General features: G+C 38.1%; 1 protein-coding gene across 19 annotated transcripts in view; it reads left to right on the forward strand.

Annotated features, from left to right (window-relative positions):
- Positions 1-14,750, forward strand: part of Dlg2 (discs large MAGUK scaffold protein 2) — a 1,644,347-nt gene that overhangs the window by 1,225,565 nt on the left and 404,032 nt on the right. For all 19 annotated transcript variants that reach the window (XM_057756268.1, XM_057756265.1, XM_057756266.1 and 16 more), the window contains one exon: positions 11,491-11,627. In XM_057756268.1, the coding sequence (XP_057612251.1) occupies positions 11,491-11,627 (137 nt within the window). The remainder of the gene's footprint in view (positions 1-11,490; positions 11,628-14,750) is intronic.

Genomic DNA, 14,750 nt, shown 5'->3' on the forward strand with positions numbered 1-14,750 from the left:
TCCCTTGCAGTGTCCAGCTGGACGGCATAGTTCCCTGGCTCTCCAAAGGGTCCTCCATAGTCATTGCTCTCTACTGATACCTGGAAGGAAGTTCACTCATGATAAGAGCAGGAGAGAACAGCTTTACTTTTGTTTTCTGAATTAGCTTTTTAAATTATAGAAACCCAAACTTGAAGAAGGGAAATAAAAATAAAACCACACAGTGCAAACAAGAGAAGTGCTTAACAGACTTACTCTGGAATGAGGAATTGAATTTTTTCATTTGTTTTTGGATATCTCTCTCTGTTTTCACTCCTAGATAAAGCCCATAGGTTTGGGGCTTACTTGAGTTTAGTTTATTTTTGCATCTTAATGCCAAATTATCCTTACATAATTAGAAGTAGATATTGAAATAAAACTAAAAGATCATCATTATATAAATTGACATGAAGCTCACAATCTCAGTAGCAGGGTGTTTTTTTATTTTAATTTTTTAGTCTTGCGGTTTTATTATATCTCCCAAACTCCAAGTCAGGACTTAAAGGGTATATGGCATTTATACTAATATAAAATAAAGTGATAAAAAGGAAGATCAGAAATACTTTCAGCTAGGATGTGTAGCTCAGTGGTAGAGACTCCCGCAGCCTGTCCAAGGAAGGATCTAAATTCAGTCTCCAACACCACATATGAAAACAAAAGAATTGGCAATACATTAAGAAAACTTGTTCAACATTAAATTAATACGCACAACCCTATTGCTAAGCCTACAACCACTGCATTGTTTCCTTACTCATTCTGTCAGTAAATATTTGTAGAGAGTAATGTTTCCTAAGCAAAGAACATAGAGCAGAAGGGTAAATACATCTGCTTGTTACATCCTGAGCAATAAGCAACAAATGGCAGATGAAGACAGGTTGCTGTGTGTGGCTGCTTCTAAACAAAGTGATACACTTAACCATAGCCCCATCACCCTAGAACCTTTCCTTCAATATGTCCCCACCCCTCCTGAATCTTAGTTACTCCTTGATTTGTCCTTATGCAGAGTACCAAATTTAATTATGACAATCTGTGCGAATTCATCTGATTTCACTTGGATTTTTATGCTAAGTACTATTCCGTGTCTTTATTCAACTCTTTTCCAATATATTTATTAAAAAGTCCTTGAAAATCCTCTAGAGAGTGGGGAATGTTCTGGAGCACTGACTGAACCAAATCCTGATTAGAAATCCATCTGCTGACAGCCATCTGAATAGATGCACATCTGAAAATTACAGAACCTACTTCTTCAAAACATTCAGGCTAATTATGCCAATTGTTGAGATATATTCATAGTTTCTGTATACTTGGAACCACACTGTCAAGGCTGGTGCCATTCTAAATGTATAGTTAATGTTAATTATATTTCATCTGATGCATAAACAGAATTTTTACAGAGACTCTTCACAACTTAAAGAACTCGTGGCTTAAGTAATGCAAAGTCTCTCTGGAGAGGATTCATTGAGAAACTGACAGAAGAAGGAAGAGCCTGGAACCCAGCTCTATCATGCACCTCTTTTCTCCTGTGAGATAAATGTGTTGTAAAAATGTACAGTAGTAGTCAAGATAGTCTTGGAAATAAAATATGAGCTAATAGATGATTGAACAGTGGTTAGACAGGATTTGACATCTGGTAATACATTTTATATGCGAATATTTCATCATATTTAAATTTTATGCAGTTATAAATGGGTAGGAGTTACAAAGCATTGTCATCATATTCAATTCATTATAATCTTGAAGACGAAGGCAAAGACAATGAATGCTCTGTGTACACTCGTATTTATGTTTTGTGATTTTTTTTTATATATTCTCATAGTTCTCACCAAGATTTTAGGAAGTAGGTTTTAGCCTCCTTGATATTCTCCTAACAAACCTGATGCTTAGAAATCTCAAAGTACTGCTATGTTGTCTCAAGTGCTAGGACCAAGCAAGGTTTTATACCTTTAATCTTTTTTCCCATCTGCACAGTGGCCATACCATATTTTATTAAACCACCCTACAGATTAGAAAACAAAGAGACTTTGTTAAATCTAATATATTTTAAGTATTCAATAAATGGTTTTTATTATGCTACAGACTTTTTTAAAAGCCAGCTAACTTGGTTAAAGCATAGGAGTTGCCTCTGTTCAAGTGTGTGTGTGAGGTACATTGTATGGCTGGAAGGGTTTGGTGCAAAGGGTTTTCAGTTGCAGGGAGATATTTGGTGACAAGACAAGTGTAGCTGAATGCACTTGCTGTTCCTAAAGTTCTTATCCCTATCCCATGCAGTCTCCTAAGAGATTCTCAGCCACTGGGGCATTTCAAATGTATCCTTTAATTTTGAACTAACAAGCAGAAAACACTGGGTTTAAGCTCCAGCAACAAAACTATAATGCAGTCTAAAGTGAGGAAGACACATAGAGCATTCTATGTAGTCAGTGCAGAGTAATTTAAGTTTGGAGAAATAGAGATTAGGAAGGGCCTTGCTAAAAAGATGTTACTGAACAGAGCTTTGTCTTAGTGAATGGAAATGTACCAAGATGCACCTAGGCACTTCTCAAGTGTTTCAACATGTTTTCCACAGTAACCTCTCTACCAACCAGAAAATCCTCATCCAATTTTAGCATATGAAATGACTTTATAGCTTCATAATAATCTATGTTACTTTGTGTGCTGGTATTTTGATGCCTCAATGTCAGTCTGTAAAATGTCTGTACATCAACTATAGTGAGTTTGATTTACAAATGGCAGCTAATTTTAACCCCTAAATCCCACACTCATGTGATAGTAGATAGAGGCATGGCTTACTACCTGGGTTATATTTTCATCCTATAACTTTGGAGATTATGCCATTTCAGGTATGATAAAACTGACTGGATCAGTAGGAGAGCATATCCTATCCTAAGAGCATACACTCTCCTAAGTCCCGGAAGCAATTCCCTGTGGTCTGATCAGGCTGTTTCTGTTATAATATTGAAAGAAAATTGGTCTGAGATGATAATCTCTTGAGTGAGAGAAAAGCTAAATTTGTCTCTCATTGATCATTTCTGTTGTTCCTTTAGGGAAGATGTTAGCATAGTTTTCATGAATTCTGCTAATACCTAGCATAGTAGTTGACGTGTCAGAAGTGCTTATTATACATATTCTAAAGTTTTATTCTAAAGAAATAAACTAATGTATATATTTTTGTTAATGTGGATTGCTTGATATTTTAAAAAAGATATGTAACACATGACCATTTGCTCGTTGAATGGCTTAGTAGACTTAGCCTACCCCCAAGAGCTAGATGCCAGAACTATGCTCAACATAATCTTGTTTCCCTCTGCATCTGGGTGATGACTGCAGACTTAGCCTTTTCTCTTCCCAGAATTCTCCTGTTCTGGTGTCCCTACCTATATTTCCTGCCTGGACACCCCTCCTATATTTCCTGCCTGGCTACTGCCCAATCAGCATTTTGTTAAACAAGTGCAAGTGACATATCTTTACAGAGTACAAGACCACCTGAGGGAGAGGGTGTTCCAGTCTTCCCAGTTCTGAAGATTTTGAAAATCCTTCTTTTGCCTTGCTTTACAAATCCACTCTTTCTTTCAATATCAACGTCAGTCATCCTTTGAATTTTTCCTGTATATTTTTGTGTCCAGATTTCTTCTTTCTGTCAGGATATCAGTTATTGGATTAATGCATACATCTATCCAGACTAGGCTCACCTCAAATTATATCCATAATGAAACTGGTTGTTAACAATCTCTCTAACACATGCCAGGGGTTCTTTGCAGAAGTGGTTCAATCCTGAAGAATGCCATGGAATAGGCTATGGCCTATGTAATGAGGAAGATGACATTAAGGAAATTTTGAATGTGGTCAGTGGCATTGGAAACTATATAAAGATCAATGTTTACAAACTTCTGCTCTTACGAGAAGGGCTGTTATGAGTTCAAAAATACGTCTTTTCAGATAGAAAAGAATTGCCATTCCCAGAGGAGAATGATAAAGAAAAGCAAGCATTTTCCCGTGATGGGCAGATTTAGGTTTAGAAAACAGGATGTGCTTACTCCTTTGAGCCAGAAAAAGCAGCAGGCATAAAAGTGATGTGCCAAAAGTCTAGGTGAGTCACATGAAATAGGGGCTAGGAGAAGTCTTCAGCTTTGGTGGTTGCAGTTAACTGGCCCTCTGTGAGAGACCCTGGGAGTATTGAGCACCATAGATTTTTCAAATGGACATTTTTTTCAACTCTGAAACTTTGTTTTTTGAACCTAGAAAGCATCCAAGGAATGAGCAAATAGGTTTAGACTTTTAATTATAAAGATCCACTATGACCAAAGGGATTCTCCCATCTTTGCAATAAAAATAAAAGGCACAGAGCTGATTATTTTAAGCAGTTTTTCTTACTAAATGCAAAGAGATGTCAAAATAGTCTGTTATCAGTATTGAGCAGACACACGGGATCAGGGTTTTTTTTTTTTTTTTTTTTTGGTTCTTTCATTTTAACTGGCACGTGTGTGCATTCAAATATTAAGTTGCCCATGAGGGTGGGTGTTTTCTAAGACAGACCTGCCAGAATTCAGGACCAACTCAGTATTTTCCATTAAAAAAAAAAAAAAAAAAAAAAAAAAAAACAGGCAGAATGTGCAGAATATCAGTAGTGCTTTCTGTAAAGCAGTAAACACCCTTGCTGGCAGATCTTAAGTAGGCTGTGACAGAACCAGACTGTTTAATAATATCAAATTGTTTAGAGAAGCCCTCAAGGGCTGCCCCAGTCAAGTCACATGAAATGATGTTGAGGCGAGTTATTGAATGGTCCTCAGCTATCACAAAACCCAGCGCTTTGCACCCACAAGGAATGTATAGGCACATTGTGATCATATGACATTTTAAGTATTTCATTTTATTCTGAGCTTCTAAACCACAGTATCAATTTATGCTGCCATGACTTCAGCTTCAGCCCCCAGCTCTCACCGACACCTCCCCCTCAGTGTAGGCAGACAGCCGCTGAAAGCGTGAACAGAGATCCACACACTGTCTTCTCTATTTATACAGTGTAGGAGACGTTCTGTATGGGAACAAGTCAATTAAAGGCATTAGCAAGTTTCTTGGGTGCCTTTCCTGTACGTGTATCTTCTATGCTAGTACAAGGAAATAAACTCGGGAATATGTCAAAAATCTGTACTGAATTCAGATTTACACAGTAGATACACTCCTGAAATCTTATGGGTCTATCCATATTTGTCAAACATATTTTTAATCACTTCAGGGATTAGCTATTTGAGTTTGGCATATCTTTATCCTTTATTGGAGCCTGCAATGAGCTGTTAATTTTGCCTCTTTTGTGATTTGATTGTATAGTTTTCTGTTTGCTTTGTATGTAGCCAGCATTGATAGGAATGTTTTTGTTTTAATGGTCAGAGTGGGTAGTATAATGGTGAGCACTACCAAGTCTTTTCATGGGATTGATTTTAGGGTTGACTAATTTCATGGCCTAGAGTTATTTTCTTATAATGAAATCTTTTTCAAAATGGTGATCAATCGGAGCTTATATTTCTTAAAAGCCATGCTTTGTGGCTTTTTTTTTTTAGCATTTTTGACATTGCTGACTCAAATATTTGTAATTCTCTTGTACTACCATGGTAGATGTAGTTTATCACACTACAAATCCATGTTTGCCTAGCAATTTTACTTCTGTGTGGAATTCAGGAGAGCTGGGTTTTATTGGTGCTGTGTGTCCATGTCATTCAGTGCGTCTGGAATCCAGAAGGACAGCTGGTGTCAAAGGTGCATCCTCTTTCGTGACTTCTTCAGCCTCAGATGAAGCTGGAATGTGAAACATTTGTTGATCCTTTTCCAGCACCTTTAACAAGCCACATTTCTGTCTCTCTCTACACAGCCAGCACCATTGTACACAGCGTCTGATATTTTCAGCAACCTAAGGGGCTCGTTGAGGCAGGGGATTGGATTTATCCAGAGCCTATTATGTGTCAATTTCTATAGTATATAGAGAGGTCCACTCTTTTATTTCAGATGAGAAAATTGAGAAACGAATTTCCACAGTTGTTAGATAAAGAAGCCGGGATGAGACGCCGGCTGTGCTACTGCCCTTTTCCTCCTCTACAATTGCTATAAACTCGGGGCCAATTGAAAGTAGAAAGCTGATTTAAGTTCTCCTAAAGCAGAGGAGGGCCTCAAATACTCACTGGTTCCACTGACTGTCCAGTTATCTACCCCCAGCTAACTGAGAGCCACCAATCTCATCTTTAGAGGGACGATTTTTTTTTCAGAGACTTGTGCCTCTCTTCCTCCTTCACAATAATTTATTCTTTCTCCCACTGAGCCTGTATTCATGTTGAAACTTCCATGTCCAGCATTTCTCTATTCATACAAAATAAAACAAAAATTCTTGTCATTGTAGAGCCTGGATTTTCACCAAGAAGGTAAACTAGAAAAGTTATATGATGTTGTGTACCAAGAGACAAAGATGGTGGGGAGGCTGTGATAGGAAGACTGAATGAGCCCAAGAATCCGAAGCCACTGACAGCCTGTCTCACAAATGGAATGCCACGCAGGCAACTTATTACAATGAAATAGTAAATGCTGAGAGAAAATGGAAGGTAGGGCATGGTGATAGGGTAGATATATTCGTTTCCTTTAAATAACTGTGATAGAACCCCTGACAAAAGCCCCTCAGAGGAGAAAGATTTATCCACCTGAAAATTCCAGGTTATAGTCCATCATCACAGGGAGATCAAAGTGGCAGAAACTGGAAGTACCTGGTGACATTATATCCTTATTCAAGAACAGAGAGCAACAAATGATTCCATGCCTGCTGTGCTCAGGTCACTTTCTCCCCTTGCATAGAATCCAGACCCCCAACCCTAAGGAATAATACTGTCCACTTTTCTACAACAGTTAACATAATCAAAATGACGCCCCACAGATATACCCAAACGGAAACTATTCTAGCCAATTCCCCATTGAGACTCTATTTCTAGGTGATTGTGTTCTTACCTTGTCTACCCACCTTTTCCTCTAATTGGTGTAGTTGGGGCTGTGTCTCTGGTGATCAATCTTCCAGGTGCCAGTGGATCCAAGACTCAGATGGTTGCTGCTTGTGGTGCAGTCAGGGCCAAAGTTCCCGTCACCCCAGAAGTCACATGGTGTTCTAGAGGTCACTCCATGCTCCTGGGTGTTGCTCAGTGCTCCTGGGTGCTGCTCTGCAAACCTCGGGGTCATTAGGGTCTGCTCCACAGAGGTTGCTTGCTTGGGGCTGCTCCCTTAGTGGTTGCTCCTTTGTGGAGGTCCTGCTCCTGTGGAGGTCGCTGTCTCAGGCCTGCTCTTCTAGGTGATCGTGAACTGTACCAACTGGACAATTAAATCTAAACATCACAGTGGAATATATGGTAAAGGACAATATTGAATAGAAAGATCAGATTCAGACTTCTCGAGAGACTGATATTTGAATAAGGCCTTAAGAAAGTGTACTCTAGCCAATTTCTATCTGCTGTAGCCAAGATAAATATAGTAGAATGACTTTCTTGAATGCAATGGGCAGAAATTGGCTGTATAATCGGGAGAATGGACGGGCATTGAAATATAGACTTGTAATCCTCTTAACTGGGAGGTAGAAAAAGATGATGGATTAGGAATTCAAGTTCGGCATTGACTTCATAAAGAATGTGAGACTGTTCTATGCTAAATGTAACCGTGTCTCAAACCAAGAAAACCACAGAATGTATTTAGGAGATGTTGGTGGAATGAATTAATGTGTGGAAGAATGAATGAATGATTGAAGGAATGAATGAAGGAAGGAGACTGAATCAGATCTTAAAATATAGACTGAGACTTCTATGTATAAGTAAAATTATTTTCTTTATGCAGACATAAGTTTCACATTATGTACCATGTTGAAGTGACTATCTTGAATGTGGCCAGACATAATATGCACACCTGTCATTCCAGTACCAAGAAGGCTGAGGCAGGAAGGTCATGAGTTCAAGGACAGGCTGAACAATAGACACACAAGAATCATAAAAAGAATAATGCCTGCAAAATACTTGATATTTAGTATGTGTGGGTTGGTACCTATTCATATATCATCGAAATAAGAGAAATATTTAGTTGTGAACCATCAGACACTGTCTCTGGATCTCAGAGATCTATGTATTAAAAGTGCTTGACTTTGCCTTGATTAGAGTCACTAGACAAAAAGGACATAAACCTAATCTCAATAAAAAAAAAAGAAAGTAAAAAAGAAAGGAAGGAAAGAGCTTTCAGCTGATGTATTTATGTGCACAGTTTTTATAGTGTTTTCATGGTCTTGGTGCTGTCTTCAACTTCAAATGTCAACTATATAGTTATTCTCTTTGAGGAACTTAATCTTCTTTATGGTGGTAATGTGTTCCATAGCTCTCAGGAACCAAGATTGTCTTTGGCATTTATTGCTCACCTAGTGGGTGTAAATCAGAGTCCCTGGGTATGTGTTTAACCTTTCTCTGTACAGTATTTGGAATGACCTCTGTTGTGCTACAAATGCAGTAGACTGCACATGACAGTGAAAGGGTTGAAAAATGTTTTTAAGACGTTCTTGCCCTCATTTATCCAGTGAAATTGCCGTGTTGGACAGTAGGAGCTAATGTGCATCTTGAAGTTCATAGGAAAAGCCAGTATACAGACATTTTACTTATTCTTTGGTCATAGCTTAGAAAGCACATTCTTTTACATCATAGGCAGACAAATATATTCAGGGTTCAGACAAATATATTCAAAATGTCAATGAAAAATCATTACCTCTTTCAATAGGAAATTATATAATGCTTATTTTAATTGCCCTATCAATTTGAATCCATTTTCCATTTATTTTAACAACTATTATAGTTTGCTTAACAAAACCATTACATTTTAATATAATTCCAGGGTATAACTTCATTTACTAAGTCATTATTTTTCCATTATTTATGTTGTCTTAAGAACATATATATAATTTTCCCTGTATTAATAGTCAAAAGCATAATGAAAGAGAGCTAATGTTTATAAAAGTATGTTTCTATTATTATATAAAGTACAAAAAATTATTACTGCTTTATCAGTTATGAATGTTTTTTAAAATTTTTCTGAAGTCAAGAAAGTTACAACACTCTGTGTTTAACTTCACTGGACATTGATTATTCTCTTTCTGTAATTTTTAATAACTTGTAAATTAATTATATTTCTAGACAAAAATATATGCTATAAGCATTTTACTGAATATATAGTGGATCATGTTCTCAAAGGCTCTATCAGTCATCACTTTACAATTAATTACTTCATAGTCAGTAGATAATTCTGCTCTTGCTGTATCTTTTCATCATTAAATGAAAATAAGCATTTTGCAAACCAGAGTAAAATTCGTCTCTTAAAGTACAAGAGTCCGTGTTTAAAATGATCTTATATTCTGTCATTCATTATAAGAAGTAAAGTAAAGGCGTCTTAATTTTTATTCTTCAGACTCTAAGCACAAAAGTACAACTCTCACCTCGAAGGGGAAAACAAATGGTTTATTCTGTAGCCAAGTGTGAGTGACCATGTTCTGGGGACACAGACATAGGTTATCCCAAATGCCCTGTCCAAACACAGAAGCAATTTCATGATTTTTTTTAACAGAACAAAGGAAGTCAGAAATCAAGACACTTTTTAAATACGTTGGTAGAAGCATGGGGAGGTGGGTTTCAATAAAACTGTAAAGTTCTGCCTTGCACCTCGGATGCTATCTGATGACCTTTTTGGCTTTGGGGTTGGTATAAGGTAGTGACTGTGACGTTAACTCATTCCAATGGAAGTCACGTGTTTGTTTGTACATCCCAAATGAGTCACCAAATGGTCAAGAGCTGTCAGATAAGGTATGAAGAAAAACAATTAATGGCTATTGTAAGGGCTAAGGAGAGCTCAAGGTATTTTGTCTTCGGACTCGAAACATTCGAAATCCCTCCACAATCACTGAAGTTCCACTCAATTAATTAGTCTTGGAGAAGGTTCTGTTCAAAGATCCAGCTTTTTTCTGGGTAATTTTGTTCATAAGGCTGCATACAGGGGTGATTCACATTTTTTTGTCAATAGCTTGATTATCATTTAGTGAATAAAAAAGTAAATAATAAAAAGGAAAGACATAACTTCCTAGGTATGGTGGAGAAAAAAGTTTATTTCAGATAAAAGGGAGAGCATAGCCGGAAGCAGAGACAGGTGGGAGAGTCCAGAGTGGACATGACCCTGAGCCATGTGGGGAGAGAAGGGAGGGGAACCAGCTGCAGCAGCCAGGAGGTCCAAAAGGAAGAGGGGTAACCAAAAATGTCTGGATTATATAAGGAAAGGAAGCGGGGGGGAAAGCAGCCTAGTCCCTGGGTTAAAGAACTTTAGGGTATGGTAGGGGTAACAAGCCAGGAAGAGCTCTGTAACAGGTAGGGACTGGGAGATGCAGGGAGAACCTTGGGGCCAGGTTTGCTTTGACATGTTAAGTAGGCATGTTGGCCATTTGTCCCAGGTCTGAGACCTAACAGTTAGTTGATAACACCAGTTGCTAGGAATTTTAAAAATATGACAACATGACCGAAGAAGAAATGTAAAAATAGCATCTCTCGTTATTTTCTCATCAGCTTCCTGAAATGGTGACATAGAAACACCCAGTGTATCCTTGGTTCATCTCACAGTCTGAATGACGCCCCTCTAACTGTACTTTTTATCCTGAAATGTCAATCAAGATGGTACAGGTGCCTTCCTCCGCCCAAAGTGGTTGTGGTTCTCTGTATTCTAGAGTAACAGCAATCATGGATATGTACCCTGGGCTCTGGACAACCAAGGATAGCTCCTGTGTTTCTCCTGGGTCAATATAAACATAGAACTCTCACCTCAAAGGGGAGAAGAAGCAGTTTATTCTGTAGTCAAGTATGTATGGCAGCAGCCTGGGAACACAGATTTAGGTTACCCCAAATGCCGTGTTCCAGGGCAAAAGCAGTTTCATGAAATTTATTATATTAAAGAAACAAAGGAAATCATAAGTCAAGACATTTTCTTGTACATTAGTGGAAGCATCAGGAGTATCTCCTCTCTGTACCAGAGTAGCAATGGCCTTGGGGATGAGCCCTGGGCTCTGAACAGTCAATAACTGCACCTGTGCCTCTCCTATCTCAACACAAAAACACAACCCTTACCTCAAAGGGAATAAGCAGTATCCTTTGCTGCATCCTTGTTCTGACCAGTTACTCATCATGAACTCATTAGTTGGGGAACAGTAGTGGTTAGCAGTCCAGTCTTCAAATAGAACAAAATTGAAATTCACATATGATTGACTAAATGATCTTTGCTTCATTAGCCAAAGTCAACAAGCCCTTCAAATATTTGGATAGCAAAGTCAGTTTCAACAGAATGCTCGCTGCCATTTATTAGGGGAAAATGAGCTAATTAAAAATGTTTTCTGCTGTTGTTGTATAGCTAATTGCCTTTACTTTTCATTTTCTCTTCCTTTCCCCCTAGGTTTAGGCTTCAGTATTGCTGGAGGGGTGGGGAACCAGCACATTCCTGGAGACAACAGCATTTATGTAACCAAAATTATAGATGGTGGAGCTGCACAGAAGGATGGAAGGCTGCAAGTGGGAGACAGACTACTAATGGTGAGTGTGATCCCAGCAAAACTGTGTGCAAATTCATAAGGCTCTTCTTTCTCACTGTGTGACTGTCTTAACTTGAAAAGCTATAACAAAATCCTCTGGACTCGATGGCTTAGACAACATAAATATGTTTCCTCAGAATCCCAAACACTGTTATTTCATTTCTTATGAGGGCGCTTCTCAAGGTTTGCAGACGGCCACCATTGATTGCTACTCACAGACCCTCTCAATGTGCCCTTGCTGACAGAAAGACAGACTCTGTTTTTCCTTCTTCTTGGTTAGCAACCTTTATCAGATTAGTGTTTCACCTTGAACTCCATTAACCTTCAGTGCCTACCTGTGCAGCAGTGGCAACCAGCAAGCAGCTGTACTGAAGAAAGCAAACAGGAACTTTAGAGAAAGAATGGGAAAACATGCTTAGACATTCGTCCACTATCTAGACAAAAACAAGACATAGAGATGCAAGAGAAAAATCAGGCAGACTTAGCAGTGTAACCCTTTGAAAACTCAGTGAGCTGCTGCATCATGGGAAGGGCTATTGAAAAAGATGAATACATTTTCTTATTAAGGAGATAATTATTCCTCCCATCTCTTTAGTATCTTCTCAAATGAACTGGTTTCCATGATCAATGGTCTCTTGACTAGGTGATTGATAGGTTCAGCAGGATTTCTACTTTAGACAGGAGACAATAATAATATGTTATGTTTGAATCTCTGAACTAGATCAGAATGTCATCTCTACCCAAAGCCAGAGGTCTTGACCAAGAAGAAGTATCTTTCCTTTAATGGGCCTCAACAAAGTCCTGAAGCCCCCAACTATTCATATGGGAATTTATATATTCAGCGAGCAATAGTGATGCTCTTTTTCCTGGAGTTACCAGGGAAACCCAGAGGTGGAGTCAAAACATCTATTATGATGGAAGGTTCATCCAAAACTCCAAGGGCTCCAAAGCCTAATAATTCCTGTCTAGCTACTTAAGATGACCATATCTACAAGGAGCCATTATCTCCTCTTCCTTTATAAAAGGTGGGAGGTGAAGCATTGAAGTTTTCCATTAGTTATTCTTAATTCCCTAGGCTCCGGGGAGCTTCTATTTAATCCTTAAGGTATAACTTGTGGTTTCAAATACCTCTGAACTGAATTCATCTCTATAGTTGGTATATATTGAGCTTCATAAACTTCTTGTACTTCTTTATAAGGTAACCTGTAAAAACAGGTCTAGACACATTTACTAACGTAGCCATGATCCTTTCATTAATGGTAGAAAGAACTGACTTTCCAGTTGAGGCAATCTGGTTGTCCATCCATGTTCATCACCTCAAGCAATACTGCTTCCTGCACATGAGATGGCATTCATTTCTTGAAATCTGTCAATCAATGCTGTCCCTCCTCCCTTTGCTTGCAATAGTTAGTTGTTCAGCAAGTATTCCATCCAACTACCATTTCCCAAAGGGGAGGCACTATTTAGAAAGGACCTCTGCTTTGAGAAAGCATCAAGTCAAGTTGAACAGGCAAAAAAAAAAAAAAAAAAAAGCATCAATATCAAACTTGCAATTCAGAGTTTCACATTTCTTGACCACCTAAAGTCACCATTATTTTCATTCTCCAGAAGCTATGAACCTTTTGCTTCTTTGTGTGCTTCGGACCTCAAAGTTGATCTTGTGATACTGCATTTTCAAACTAGAAAAAAAATATTTTTAGCTACTTGATATAGGAATAACTTTTGCCCATAATTTAAATTTTGCTCCTTGAAGTATTGCCATTAGAGTAAAGTGTGAAACCATCTCCGACAAAGTGCTTCATTGAAAATGAAGTAGAAACTTCCATTTCCAAATAATGCCAGCCTTAGGACCGGCTTCACCTTTGACATACAGGGAGTGTAGATAGAACTTTGCCATCATTCCTTCATCTGATGCTCTTGTGAAATCATGCCAAATCTGTCTAATGACTTCTTCAAGCCCTAGATCTACAGAGTTATTTTCAAATTCTAGGAGAGAAAAAAAAAGGCCTCTATTCCCATATAATTGTACCAAAGAATTTTTCAGATGCTATGGTATTTTTCCATGATAATTTTTATAGTCATTGTAAATAAAATGATTACAAAAATAGCTATGACATCATTCTTCACTGCTCTAAGTTTCAAGGAATGAATGGTTTTTAAAAAAAAAATGAACCTTCAACAATAATAGGTCCCTTCCATCCTATATAAGGAAAACCATAATTAGTTCTTCCAAGGCAACTGGCAAGAAGAATCCGGGAATGAAAGAAAATGGTTCACTTTAAAATATTCTGAAAGAAAAAAACTGACCCTGAGATAGAAACAATAAACAAACAAACAAACAAAGTACTGAAACTGCCCTAAACAGCAATTATTTTACTTCAGTCCCCTAAATATCTATTCCTGCTCTCCTGTCCCTCTGTCCAGCCCCTACTAATAATGTCCCTCTTTCCTACTGTCCCACTCCTCTCCCCCAAAAAGAAGTGCACATGATTCAGAGTGTGACTTACCAGCTGCAGCACACTGCATATTTTTCTCTAAATATGCCATTCTTTCTGAAGCTGTTTACCCTACTTCCTTCTTTCATTCCTTAGAAAAAAAATCCCTAGTGTTTATCCACTCAGAGTGTTTTAAACTCACTGGCCCCAAAAAGAAACTCCACAAAGGGCTTGCTTAGCAAATTTTTGAGAATGGTTAACAGATAAAAATGAGTTTATATCAAACTCTATTAATTTTCTTGGACTTTTGTGGCCACATATCCACAGTTCTCCAGAACTCTAATCTCTTCCCCTAGGTGAGACTACAGCCTTGTGAGAGTGAGCATCACAGTCGTATTAATACCACCTTTGGCTTCACAACTATGAAGACCACATGGTGGCCATCTCCTGATTCATACACTAGAGAGTATGCTTTTCCTTGTGAGAGAGTTCTTATGTTTCAGAATTTAAATCTGAAATGTCATCTTTGTTTGGAACCCCAGAATCTCACAGAAAAGCAACTGTGTGAAGTGTTATTTCACTTCTGATAGGGACTCCTAAGGGTGAAAAATAAATGCCACCTCAATGATGCCTGGCAGATTCTAATCCCATTTGTGTATTTTTCTCATTATGTCAAAAATTATTTTCTA

The sequence above is a fragment of the Chionomys nivalis genome, chromosome 23, assembly GCF_950005125.1.
Source record: "Chionomys nivalis chromosome 23, mChiNiv1.1, whole genome shotgun sequence".
In the NCBI taxonomy this organism is placed as follows: domain Eukaryota; kingdom Metazoa; phylum Chordata; class Mammalia; order Rodentia; family Cricetidae; genus Chionomys; species Chionomys nivalis.